The following is a 14,480-nucleotide window of genomic DNA, read 5'->3' as shown; positions in this document are numbered from 1 at the left end:
CGACAATTGGTTGATATAGTACGTATTTTCTTAGAAAATACTAAAACAAATATTAGAAGCTATAAAAATATTTTCTGGCGTTGTAATGTATACAGAAATGTGCATTACTACTTATTACCTATTATATAAATAACATTTATTTGGGACAACTAATACACAGCTCGGGATCTCTACTACCAGAAATCAACGGAAGAATTAAATTATCATATTTAAATCTAGAATGCCACTTTATCTAAAGAATAAAACATTCGACCAATGTATACTACCAGTCATGGCCTGTGCATGCGAAACCTGGACACTTAAAACGGCCATTAAAAGGAAACTACAGATCCCACAACGCTCAATGGAACGAAATATGCTGGGAATAACCAAGAAAGACCGTAAAAGAAGAGAATGGATACTACAAAAGAGCCAGGTAATAGATGTCATCCACAGAATCAAATCCCTCAAGTGGCAATGGGCAGGACACTTGGTAAGGAGGACGAACAACAGATGGACCACAAAAATTACAGCAGAGTACCCACGAGGAATTAAGAAGAGACCTAGAAGACCAAACCTGAGATGGAACCATGATATTAAGAAATTAGCGGGGATAACTTAGGTAGGCTACACCATAATTGGAAATTATGGTGTAGCCTTATTGGCCCTGTTCTCAGAAGAATCCCTGACTAGTCAGCGCGTTTCTTATTGGTTGAAATGTGTAGAAACCAGACTAACAATCAGGTTTCTACGCATTTTAACCAATGAGAAACGTGCTGACTAGTCAGGGATTCTTCTGAGAACAGGCCTATTATCAACTTACCAATTTAGTGGAGCGTATAACCAAAGATAGAACTTTCCGCTGGTGTACGTGATTTGATACATACTTTTATAATGCTATACCAGACTATACTATACAGGGTGCTACAAATTCGAGGTACGAGCATTGGTATCTCGGAAACCGTAATAGATACAAAGATGGTTAAATTGGGGTAAAGTTGCGCCTCGAGATGTTCACCAAGATGCCATCAAAAAAGTTTTAAAAATTTCAAGGATTGCTGAGTTTTTTCGAAAAAACGGATTTTTTTGAAAATCGATTTTATTTTTTCCTGTCGTTACATTTTAGAAAATCAAAAAACTAATTCCACATTCTCATAGCCACTTTATTAGGGCTATCTGATAGTATTTTTAGTTTTTCAAATTAGCTGATAATTTGTTAGATACAATTTAAATAGATAAAAGATTTTTTACCTATTCAATGTTTTACCCCGCGTCATTATTAAGTTTGAAAGATTATCAATATTGTAAATGAATAGATTAAATATTTAAAAAACAGGGCCGGACTTAAAATTAGATTATAGAAATTGTGCTCAAATTTCCAAAACAAAAAAAAAATAAGTGTGACATATCATTGTACTCAGGAGATCGAGTTCTTTCATAACCTAAAATAAAAAATGCAGGTCCGTATTTAAAAAAATAAGTTGACCTCTGTATCTCACAAATTATCAGTTAATTTGAAAATATAAAAATACTATCAGATTGCCCTAATAAAATGGAATTAGTTTTTTGATTTTCTAAAATGTAACGACAGGAAAAAATAAAATTGATTTTCAAAAAAATCCGTTTTTTCGAAAAAACTCAGCAATCCTTGAAATTTTTAAAACTTTTTTGATGGCATCTTGGTGAACATCTCGAGGCGCAACTTTATTGAATGTGCAATTCGTTTTTTTATTTTCTAAAAAGCAACCTCAGAAAAAAATAAAATTGATTTAAAAAAAATATCGTTTTTCCCCAAAACTCAGCAATCCTTGAAATTTTTAAAACTTTTTGATGGCATCTTGGTGAACATCCCAAAGCGCAACTTTGCCCCAATTTAACCATGTTCGTATCTATTACGGTTACCGAGATACCAATGCTCGTACCTCGAATTTGTAGCACCCTGTATATTTTACATTTTTAAAAATGTCCACATTATCTCCAAAAATCACATTTGGAGTAGGTATATCAATTTAAATATCATTGGAAATATAATCACAAAGCGGTAGTGTATAAGATTTTCTTAGAAATTATTAGTTATTAATTTTATTTCTGTAAAAATAAGATATAAGATATATCATTGAGTATATTTTTTTGTAGATATGTTATAAAAGGTGTCGAAAGTTAATGATAAAATTGTAAAATTTAATAAAGAATAATTAATAAAATTCTGTGAAAAAAATCATTTAAGAAAATAAAAGAGAAAAATAGTTATTTATTATACAAGACGATAAAATGGTATTTTATCGTCGATTCAAAAGATTAATGAATTAATTTCGGGAGACGATAATGCATTTTTATCGTCGTGTATAAAACAATATTTTTCCATAGCGAGTTACGTTTAAAAAAATATTCAGAAATTATTATTTCAAGGAATTTATTACGAATAGAAAAATATTGTGCTGGGTGCTGGCGTTGATTTCTATGTAATTTGACAAATAAATAAAGCTGTCTCTTTAGTTGTCAGTTTTGAGTCAATATTTTTTAATTCTCTTTCGGAGCCAGAAATAGCTCAAAACGAAATAAGTAAATTACCAACAGATATTCAGGCTGAGGCGACAAACGCCATATCCAAACTACTTCCATTTAAATCCCGAATAACTTATGAAAAGGAATACAAAAATTTTCAAAAATAGAAGCAATTAAAAAACGTGCGAGAAGAAATAAAGTTTTTAACTTATCCTCGCTGTTAAAGTATCATTTAATCTACCCTTGCGGTTAAAGTATTATTTTATCTACAATTTTTGATAGATATAAGGCAATTTTAACAGTTGCTATGGAAAAAAGATACAAATAATTGTTTCGGCAATCTTTTCCGAGCAATTTACTATCACCTGTAGTTTTAACTAAAACTGAAATATATGGTCTTTTATATTATAGCAAAAATAGTTATGATTATAACAATTTACAGATTTTTATTTTTTCGAAAGAACTATAGATACCTAGTGTTAAATTTTAGAATATGACACATTGCTCTGTTCTATTGTCGACCATGAATGTTGAAGAAATCAAGGCTTTTTCATCGCTAACAACAATCATTAAATCATAATAACAATGTTTGTCTTAAAAATAAAAATATCGATGCCTGAAAATTAATAGTTTGAGAATACATTAGAAGTTTTTTTAGTTTATCGAAGAATCTCTGCAACCTTCATAATCGAAGGAAACCAATTAATTTCTTTCTTTACAAAAAGCGTCTGAAGATATGAGACGTTAACGCATGTAAAGCGAGTTTTTATGTGTTTAGCAATGTTTATCATTAATAATCTTTCGGAATAGTTATCGCTGTAAAGGTAAATTGTGGATTGAATCTGCCATAATTTTAACGATAAAGTCATGATCCTCAAAAATATTACGAACTTTCTGCTGATTATATTATTGTTGTACCGTGGTATCGATAAATTCACTATTGATTGTTTTCAACTAATTTCTACATTATATCAGTTATAATAAATCGTCCCATTGCTGCCAAAAGTCACTAACTTACTTTTTATTACTTCCGAGAAAAATGCGTCTAAAGATGAATTGCATTGCATAAAGATGTTATAGTTAGTAACTATTCAGTGTTAACATAAAACATAAATAGCCAGAAATCGTAGTTAATGACTTTTGTAATCGATTCTCCGCTTTAAAACATAGTTAGTGATTAAATTTGGTTGTTCGGAAAAATGTTAGTTAGTGACTTTTGGCAGCAATGGGACGAAATGAAAATCGACTTCCAGTTGGAAATAATTAACTTTATTTACTTTAACAAAAATAGCAAGGCGAAAAACAATAAGTTACAAAAAGCTGTGTACGTTACGACGGCCAAGATGAATCTACCTACATTAGGGTAGAATGGACCCTCGCAGGGTCGCTCTTAAGGAAAATAGATACTTAAAGCTGTCATTATAGTTTCATATATATAGTCCAGTCCTAAAGGACCGTATTCTGTGAACCACTTATTGATGCGTCGACACTCGACACTAAATCAGATGGGGACACAAACTGTCACATACATAACATATCTGTACTAAACAATCGAAAAAAAGAGGCGTCGGATTTAGGTTGGAAATGAAGCAGTTTTATATGTAAAATTATATGCTGAATGTCATCGATCGTTATGAAGCTCAAATTTTTGGATATAACTGAACTGCAGTCAGTTTCTCTCAGTGAATGTACAGAGTGGCGCATCTCATACGCCGCGTAGGCTCCAAGGAGAACGACAGTTTGTATTGAAATGAGATTTTGTGATCATATTATGTAGGTTAATTCAGAGGACTTTTTAAAAATATAGAGAGTTCCACAGGGTGTCCCCAAAAAAAGTTACATATCAAGGTTGTGTTTCTTGTAATGGAACACCCTATATATTAATTGATTTTCGAATTTTGGGAGAAAAATAAACGAGTTCTATAAGAGAAGTATATGACTAAAATGTAATATTTTTGACATATTTAACATTTTCTATAAATAAAGAACAATTTTTAAATTACAATAAAAGCTACCTAAATTAGATTTTACCCGGTATAGCCTAATATGTAGTTAAATTAACTATTGTGCTTTAAATCAAATTAAAACTTGATCCAAAAAGTTATAGAGGGTGAGTAAGGTAACAAAATTAATATTGAACATTGGTCACCTTTAAAAGGATGTTACTCTTTTATTTTAAATGGAACACCCAGTGTATTATTGTTCAAAATACTATTAAGGTTGCCTACTTCAACATATGTAGCTGTCTAATTAGATAATAAAGATCCACTGACGCAAAATCATAACAATTAAAATATATAGGAAAATCTTTGTGTGAGGGGTAGGCAATCTTAATAATATTTCGAAGACATATAAATTCCCCATTCAATACCGGAAAAATATACTGGGTGTTCTATTTAAAATAAAGGAGTAACTTGCTTTTAAAAGTGAATAATATTCCATATTAATTTTGTCTCACCCTGTATAACTTTTTGGGTCAAATTTGAATTGGGTTTAACATACAATGGTTACTGTTATTAAATATGCGGCTATACAAAGTCACTCTACTCCTGATGCAGCTAGATTACACAAAGCTATGGCCAAGAGTGGATCTATCCCCAACATGGCACTTAAGAAATCTGACGGAAGCTACACGGAGGGAGAGGAAGAGAGAGCAAATCTCCTACTTTATACACACTTTCCAGGTAGCATACCTATTGATACTTATGTAGCTCCCACTGAACCCCACAATCCTTGCAGGGAAGATTGGGAAGTGGCAAGCTAGTAATAACAGAACAAAAGCTGAAATGGGCGATCGACACCTTTCAGCCCTATAAAGCAGCAGGAGTGGATGGGATCTTTCCTGCCCTTCTAAAGGAGGGTCAGCAAATAGCTACTCACCATCTACTAAGCATTACAAGAAGCAGTCTAGCGATGGGATATATACCAACCACATGGAGAAGAGCAAAAGTAATCTTCATACCCAAAATAGGCAAAACTGACTGGACAAATCCCAAGTCATTTAGGCCTATTTGTCTCACATCGTTCATACTAAAAACGCTGGAGAAAGTAGTTGACAACCATATTGGAGAAAATCATCTAAAGGTTAAACCACTGCATGATAGTCAGCATGCATATAGAACGGGCAGATCCACAGAAACTGCTCTGTACCAATTAACGGAGCTAATACAGACAAGTCTGGATAGCAAAGAAACAGCAATTTGTGCCTTCTTGGATATTGCGGGGGCGTTTGACAATATACCACATAAGGTGGTCAGGCGATCTCTAGAAACAAGAGGGGTGAACAGAACTATTATTCGCTGGTTTTGGGAAATGCTGTCAACACGAACAGCAGAGGCTCAGATGGGCACCAAAACTGTAGCTGTTAAAACAACGCAAGGAACTCCACAAGGTGGAGTAACCTCCCCTTTGCTGTGGAGCTTGGTGGTGGATGAACTACTAGATGAATTAACTCTAGCGGGAATACACTGCATTGGGTATGCAGATGACATAGTCATGATCGCTCGGGGGAAACATGAAGGCACCTTGTGTGATATTATCCAAAGAGGACTCCGTATCACTGAGAGATGGTGTAGGACTGTCGGGCTGAGTATCAACTCAGACAAAACCGCGATAGTGCCATTCACCAGAAGGCGAAGTCTGAAAAACTTGAAAAGAATCCAACTAGATGGAAAGGAAATACTGCCAACACAGGAAGTTAAATACCTGGGAAGTTAAATACATAGAGAAGCTGAATAAATTAGGCAAAGAAAACAAAGTCCTCCTACACTGGGTGCCTGCTCACCAAGGGAGGTAAGAAAGAAGGCAATGAAAAAGCAAATAATCTAGCTAGGAAAGGAGCGAACACTCCACTAACTGGACCAGAACCGTTCTGCTTTCCAAGTGGTAACCAACTCAAGGCGGAACTCAAGAACTTGGAAGATTCCATCCGCAACCTGGAATGGAAATCTTGCAATGGTCTAAGACACTCGAAGAAGTTTCTGAGGGCTTATGATCAAGAAAAATCACAGATCTTCCTGGGTCTGAGTAAGAACAATCTTCGGATTGTCACGGGGTTTTTAACAGGACACTGTCTCCTCAATGAACACCTCAGTAGATTGAAACTAAGAAGAAACGGCGAATGCAGATTCTGTGGGGAAGATGGTGAAACACCAGTACACCTCATCACTGAGTGCGCCGAGACGACAACCATTCGTGCCATGGATTTTGGTACGACTGATATTGGAGATGGAGAACTACCCTCTATAAAACCGTCCCAGATACTGGCTTTTGTCAAAGCCCTGGGACTGTATGATGAGTTATGATTCAAGAAAGGGGACACAATGGATCTGTAAGGTCGAAGTGATTAACCCCCCTCCCACTCATTCTAAATTCTAAAAAAAAAAATACAAAGTCAACTAAAATTTAGGTGTTATCGATGTTATTAGCTGTTATCGAACTTTAAAATTTACTCTTCAATTTCACAAAATGTGAAATATGTCAAAAGTTGCCTTAGATTTTAGGTATATGCTTCTTTAATAAAACTCGCCTTCATTTTTTTCCTAGAATCCGAAAATCAATTAATATATAGGGTATTCCATTAGAAAAAAAACAAAACTTTGATGTGTAACTTTTTTTGGGGACACCTCCATAATTCTATATATTTTTATAAAATGCTTTCAGTTTACCTACATATGCTGCCAAAATTTAATTTCTATATAAACTGTCGTTCTCCTTGGAGCTTCCGCGGCGTATGAGAGCCGCCACCCTGTATGTAATCAATAGTGCTGAAGCCGCTTCTAAACCCTGCTTGTTCTCGTTGTTGTGCAGCGTTTAGCGTGTTTTGTATTCAGTTAAAATATCTTCGTCTAAATATCTTGTATATTACTGGTTTAGTCAGATAAGTTAGAATATTTAGTTAGATAATAGGCTTTCCATATCTGAATAAAATATTTGCAAAAACTATTGCTACTTGTTGATTCATACAATATCAATAAAGTTATCTAGAAAAATTCCACTATGAAGGGTAAATCTTATCAGCAAATTAATAACACACATATAATAAAATTCGTAAACAACATAATATGACGCCTATAGTCTAAACTGCATTTTCGTCATTTAGTTTAAAAAATGATAAAAAATATAGCTCTGTAATGCCCAACTCAAAGGCGAATAATTGAAGTAGCAAATGAACTAAATTAGTATGAAGTTAAAGACTTAAAATTATATTTATTTAAAAATAAGAAAGCGTCGCAACTTTGTCAAGCAAAGATTTCAAGTAGGATACATAATGTCACTTCCATCTTAATGTATGACTATAAATGTCGTATTTGACTCCTTCCTAAATATTGTTAAGAATCGTTAAAATACAGTAGAATGTAGAATGTTTAGGAGGGGAGTTAATCACCGCGACCTTACAGATTTATTTTGTGTTCCCCTTTCTTGAATTACAAATCATCATACAGTCTCAGGGCTTTAACAAAAGCCAGTATTTGAGATGGCTCCATAGAGGTCAGCTCTCCATCCTCGACATCAGCCGTACCAAAGTTCCTGGCACGAATGGTCGTCGTCTCGGCGCACTCAGTGATAACGTCATAAGGTGTTCTGGTATTTTCCCATTTTCTCAGCTTCAGCCTACTGAGGTGTTCGTTGAGGAGACAGTGTCCCGTTAGAAACCCCGTGACAATCCGAAGATTGTTTTTACTTAAATCAAGGAAAACCCTTGATTTTCCTCGGTCGTAAGTTCTGAGAAACTATTTCGAGTGTCTTAGACCGTTGGAGGACACCCATTCCAAGTTACGGATGGAGTCTTCAAGATTCTTCATTTCCGTTTTCAGTTGTTTCCCGTTTGGAATACAGAACGGTTCTGGTCCAGTTAGTGGAGTGTTCGCTCCTTTTCTAGCTAGATCATTATATGCTTTTTCATTGTCTTCTATCCCTTGGTGAGCAGGCACCCAGAGGACTTTATTTTCTCTGCCTAATTTGTTGAGCTTCTCTAGGCATTCTTTGATCAACTTTGAATTGATGGTTACTGAGTTGATGGCGTTTAGTGCTGCTTGACTATCGGATAGGATAGTCAATGTGAATAGTCCTGTTTTCGATAGTTCCTATCTAAGATAAATTGTATGCAACTTCCGATAGCGTACGTAATTTCGTAAAATACAGTAATACAACGCTAACTAAAAATACTAATAACATTTTTTCTTCTTGTTTCAGCTCTGCTGCTTCCAGTTCTACCCACCGAGCGCACTCCAGCAATCTCCACATCACTTCCAGAGAAATTTCAACTTCCAGTTAGCACAAGGGGACCGCTTTCCAAAAGCTCAGTTTTTCTCCCAAACCAAGTGATAACGCACTCTAAATACGCTTCTCTCGCGAGCTTACGTCAGCTCAGAGCTCTATTTCTGTGATCGTAGTTTTTAGAAAACGAAAAAGTGATTCTCGAAGGACTCTAAATCGGTGTCTTTTTGGTTTCAAACAGTGATATTAACTTTAGTTATTAATACTGGTAATTATGTATAACTTAAACGTGAATCTAGCCACAACCGCGGCGACTGCTGCCACCAGCTTGCTGGCAGAGGGTGGGTCGGGTAATACGCCGCGCACTCCGGAGATTTTGAACTCGCTGATCGCCATGACCAACCCCATGGACGCGTATCAGTTTAATGGTGACGGTACCAAGAGTGTCACGAGGAGTGTGCCACATGCCGGTAGTAGTAGTGACTCGAATAGTTCCAGCAGTAGTCAGGTGAGCAAAAGAAATGATAAAAACGGTCTTAGTCTTGCTTTTTTACTGTATGACCAAACCAATACCAAGACTAGCATCAGATTTGCAAGATCAAGCATGGCGATCTTGTATTTTTTCCTTAAATTTAAAAGGATATATCCTTAAATTTGGTTTCAAATGTGGAGAAAAACTTTTGTTATAATTGTTCGTGAAAAATCATTTTGTAGAATGTAGTCAATCACTGCTACTCGATCCTTGAGTTATAACTCATCATACAGTCTATAATACATCATACATGAGGCTTTTCCTGTTGTAGGGGGACAGGGTATTTCCCATCCGTCTCTGAGAACAGATGTTTTTCCTCCAGGTGTTTAAACCCTTTCACGATTGGGATTTGGCCCTCCGTGGAAGCTTGTTCGTTGAGCTTGTCTCCGGCTGAGATACAACTTGTGAGGTGAAGGCGGGAGGATTCCTTTAACTTGTTCTCTTCTTAGATCTGATACCGTCGTTGTACCGAATCTATAATAGAGGATATATCCCTTCTTCTCTATTGTCTCCTTGGATTTGAGGTCAATTCCTATTGTAAGAACCTGACCATAACCCTCCTCCCTCGAGTTAATCACTCGCCAACTCAAGTGTCCTTATATTCCTTTACTGCAACCAGGGTCTCGGCCCCTGCCAATTCTTATTCGCCGTTCTGGTGTTTCCCCATTTTCCTCACTCAATAGAATCTGCATTCGCCGTTGTTTCTTATCTGCAATCTACTGAGCTGTTCGTTGAGGAGACAGTGTTCGGTTAGAATCTCCGTCATAATCCAATAAAGATTGTTCTTACTAAAGTCAAGGGAAACCTTTGATTTTTCTCTGTCGTAAGTTCTGAGGGACTTTTTTGAATGCCTTATACCGTTGCAGGATTTCCATTCCAGGTTACGGATGGAATCCTCCAGATTCTTCAGTTCCGCTTCAAGCTGGTTTCCGCTTGGAAAGCAGAACGGTTCTGGAGTTCTGAGACGGCTCCACAGAGGTCAGCTCTCCATCTTCGACATCAGCCGTACCAAAGTTCATGGCACGAATGGTCGTCGTCTCGGCGCACTCAGTGATAAGGTGTTCTGGTGTTTCCCCATTTTCCCCACAGAATCTGCATTCGCCGTTGTTTCTCAGCTTCAGCCTACTGAGGTGTTCGTTGAGGAGACAATGTCCTGTTAGAAACCGGGTGACAATCCGAAGATTGTTTTTACTTAAGTCAAGGAGAATCTTTGATTTTTCTCGGTCGTAAGTCCTGAGGAACTTTTTCGAGTGTCTTAGACCGTTTAGTGGAGTGTTCGCTCCATTTCTAGCTAGATCGTTTGCTTTTTCATTGCCTTCTATCCCTTGGTGAGCAGGCACCCAGAATAGGACTTTATTTTCTCTGCCTAATTTGTTCAGCTTCTCTAGGCATTCTTTAACCAATTTCGAATTGATGGTTACTGAGTTGATCGCTTTTAGTGCTGCTTGACTATCGGATAAGCAAGAAAACGAGTTATAACTCATCATACAGTCTTAGGGCTTTGACAAAGGCCATTAACTGAGACGGCTTTACAGAGGCTTGTAAGACTATAAAGGCTTTGGTCTTGGTATGGCATTTGCTCGTCACTAAAAAGATCACCAAATTTATTCATGTTAGTTAAAAGATATGCTATTTTATCTCTTGGTGTTATGTAGGTGGAATCCCCTACCGGCAACAATCCACCCTCTGTCCAGCATACCTGTTCCCAGCTGATCAAGGCCGGACTCAAACTAACCATCGAGCAAAAACGAAAACAGCAAGGCGACGGAGAAGACCTGTTGGACCTTGATTCGGTCAAGCGGCTGAAGAGGTGCCACGAATCGAGCGAGACTGAGGAGGACAGGATCAAACAAGAGCCCAACGGTGTAAGTACAGACTTTCTTTTTTTCTATCAGACAAAAGAATGCATTTTTCTCAGAATAAAAATATATAGGGTTATACAGGGTGTCCCCAAAAAAGTTACACATCAAAGTTGTGTAACGGAACACCCTGTATATTAATTGATTTTCGGATTATAAGAAAAAAATAAAGGTGAGTTTTATTAAAGAAGCATATACCGAAAATGTAAGGATTTTGACATATTTCACATTTTGTGAAAATGAAGAGTAAATTTTAAATTTTAATTATATCTACCTAAATTTTAGTTCACCTTGTATAGCCTGATATTTGGAATTTTGTTAAACCATTGTATGTTAAACCAAGTTAAAATTTGACCCGAAAAGTTATACAGGGTGAGACAACATTAATATGGAACATTAGTCACTTTTAAAAGCAAGTTAATCCTTTATTTTAAATGGAACACACAGTATATTATTGCGGTGTTCAGGAGAATTCATATATCATGAAAATATTATTAAGGTTGCCTACCCCTCAGACAAAGATTTTCCTAGATATTTTAATTTTTATGATTTTGCGTCAGTAGATCTTTCTTATTTGAAAAAATCTAGGGTGGCTGTGATATACCTTTTGTTAATTTAACAAAAATTAAACGATGTAGAGTAAAATACTCAAAGGTAATAAAAAGATACACGTTGAAAACATATTTTAATTATTAGAAAATTAAACTAGAACTATAATATGTGACAAAAATTAGCTGGATGAAAACAAATGCTCAAAATGCTTTCTTTCCTGTTAACTGCGTAAAATCATTGTCTTTTTAAAAGATCTTTTCATTATAAAAGGCATTTGTGGAGTTCTACTTCGAAAAGAAGCTACAATCATTTCTCTCATGTTGTCGACAATAGTTGGTCGAGTTTTGTAAACGCTGTCTTTAACATATCCCCATAAAAAAAGCCCAGACTAGATAAAATCAGGAGCATTTAAGTATTCTATTAATTGGTGAATGCACACTGCATTCACCAACTAATAGAATCATATCAATTCTCTTAGGATAAGTTTGGATATTCGGCAAATTTCTGAGTATTTTTTTTGTTTTAACTGACACAAAATGATAACTAGTTGTTAAAGTTAGACTAATTAGACAGCTATGTTGAAGTAACGTCAGATATATATCACAGCCACCTAGATTCTATCAAATAATAAAGATCTACTGATACTAAATCATATAAATGAAAATATCTAGGAAAATCTTTGTTTGAGGGGTATGCAACCTTAATAGTATTTTGAAGAAACATGAATTTCCCATTGAATATCGGAATGATATACTGGGTGTTCCATTTTAAATAAAAGGGTAACTTGCTTTAAAAGGTGACCAATGTTTAATGTTAATTTTGTCTCACTCTGTATAACTTTTTGGATCAAGTTTTAATTTGATTTAAAGTACAATAGTTACATATATTAACTACATATATAGGCTATACCGGGTAAATTCCAATTTAGGCAGGTTTGATTGCAATTTAAAAATTGCTCTTTATTTTTAGAAAATGTTAAATATGTCAAAAACCTTACATTTTAGTCATATACTTCTCTTATAAAACTCACCTTTATTTTTCTCTCAGAATCCGAAAATCAATTAATATATAGGGTGTTGAGTTACAAAAAACAACAACTTTGATATGTAACTTTTTGGGGGCACCCTGTAGAACTCTCTATATTTTTAAAAAGTGCTCTGAATTAATCTACATATGCTCAATGCTCACAAAATTTCATTTCAATACAAACTGTCGTTCTTCTTGGAGCGTCTGCGGCGTATGAGAGGCGCCCACCCTGTATATCAACGAGGAAATAATCTTTTAATAAACTGCATGTCCTGACCGACCCTTTAGATTCTTATCCATTTCTTATCCTCGCAAAGAATTTTATTTTCCTCGATAAAATGAAATGTTTATGGCTCTAACCGCGGGCGCTTTTGCATTTAAACAGTTTTTACGAGCTATTTTAACAATTTGCTCTATTTTTCGCTGCCACTCCCATACTACTTACTAATATAATCGAAAAATGTTTGGGTATAGAGTTCTGTAGGGCAACTTCCATATATTTCTTTAGTGTTTTTTTTATTTCATGAAGGAAATAGTTCATGAACAGAAAATTAAAGAAAATCTATTAATTTTGTTGTTAAAATTTTATTTCACTGTTGTTTTATAGCTAATTAACCTACTTTTTTATATTACCTCTATGAATATCATAGTAGGAGTTTTACTATACGGGTTCTACAAATTCGAGGTACGGGCATTGGTATCTCGGAAACCGTAATAGATAAGAAGATGGTTAAATTGTTGCAAAGTTGCGCCTTGGGCTGTTCACCAAGATGCCATCAAAAAAGTTTTAAAAATTTCAAGGATTGCTGAGTTTTTTGAAAAAAAAACGGATTTGTTGATAACTAATTTTATTTTTCCCTGTCGTTACTTTTTAGAAACTCAAAAAACTGATTGCACATTCTCATAACCACTTTATTAGGGCTATCTGACAGTACTTTTAGATTTTCAAATTAGCTAATAATTTGTGGATACTGGGCCCAACTTAATTTGTTTTAAATACGGACCTGCATATTTTATTTCAGATTTTGAAAGAACTCAGTCTTCTTAGTACAATGATATGCCACACTTTATACTTTTTTTTTGTTTTAGTTACCAGCAACAAAACTATTTAATTATTATTTAAAAAAAAATTCAAGTCCGAGTTTTTTAAATTATTTAATCTGATTATATTCATCGCAACAATATTGATCAGTGCTAATTAAAATTGAATAAGGAAAATTGAGGCAATTGAAAGATTTAAATAAATAATATCCAGATCAGCAATTTAACAACCTAATAACCCTTACATAGTCTACAACCTAACCTTCCCTATTGCACAAATTTATTTTTCGTTCAATTTTATTTATATCTTTTGAATAGATCTTCTTCTTATACTTTCGAACATGTTTCGAACGCATTTTGTACTCTTTATTTTAACCACAGATTATACAGATTATAATCTTTGTTTTTTCTTTATTGTTTTTCGTGGTTCCAATTTTCGGAATCGGGCACTAGTTAAGTGACTAGTTTGCGCACATAGGCCTCTAAAATTGTGCACAGCGCCTGACCGGCACAGTTATTAGAGAGATATCGGAAAACCGAATAGCGTCATCCAGTATTTACGCGTGCCTTATCATGGTTACGATATGCGCGAGTCAATTTTTAACGCAACACCCGCTAATAACGTTACCGCCTGACGTAATTTGCGGATCAATTACACCAAGCGCTCTTTATAAATAACCTCTGATAACGTTTAAAAATTGCTTAAATGGGCATGTGTGGGTATATGACAACCGGAGCCGGCCGCCGAGATCTTTTATTTTAGGTTA

The 14,480-nt window shown here is 35.2% G+C and overlaps 1 protein-coding gene across 2 annotated transcripts in view; it reads left to right on the top strand.

Annotated features, from left to right (window-relative positions):
• The window catches only part of LOC115874590 (activating transcription factor 3), a 128,986-nt gene that overhangs the window by 92,481 nt on the left and 22,025 nt on the right, over positions 1-14,480 (top strand). For both annotated transcript variants that reach the window (XM_030889788.1, XM_030889787.1), the window contains exons 2-3: positions 8,680-9,211; positions 10,891-11,100. In XM_030889788.1, the coding sequence (XP_030745648.1) occupies positions 8,978-9,211; positions 10,891-11,100 (444 nt within the window). In that variant the 5' untranslated portion in view covers positions 8,680-8,977. The remainder of the gene's footprint in view (positions 1-8,679; positions 9,212-10,890; positions 11,101-14,480) is intronic.

Source organism: Sitophilus oryzae, unplaced genomic scaffold (assembly GCF_002938485.1).
Source record: "Sitophilus oryzae breed Bouriz unplaced genomic scaffold, Soryzae_2.0 scaffold_1297_pilon_pilon, whole genome shotgun sequence".
Classification (NCBI taxonomy): Eukaryota; Metazoa; Arthropoda; class Insecta; order Coleoptera; family Curculionidae; genus Sitophilus; species Sitophilus oryzae.
The sequence above is the reverse complement of the archived record's forward strand: the minus strand, read 5'-3'. Positions and strand labels throughout refer to the sequence as shown.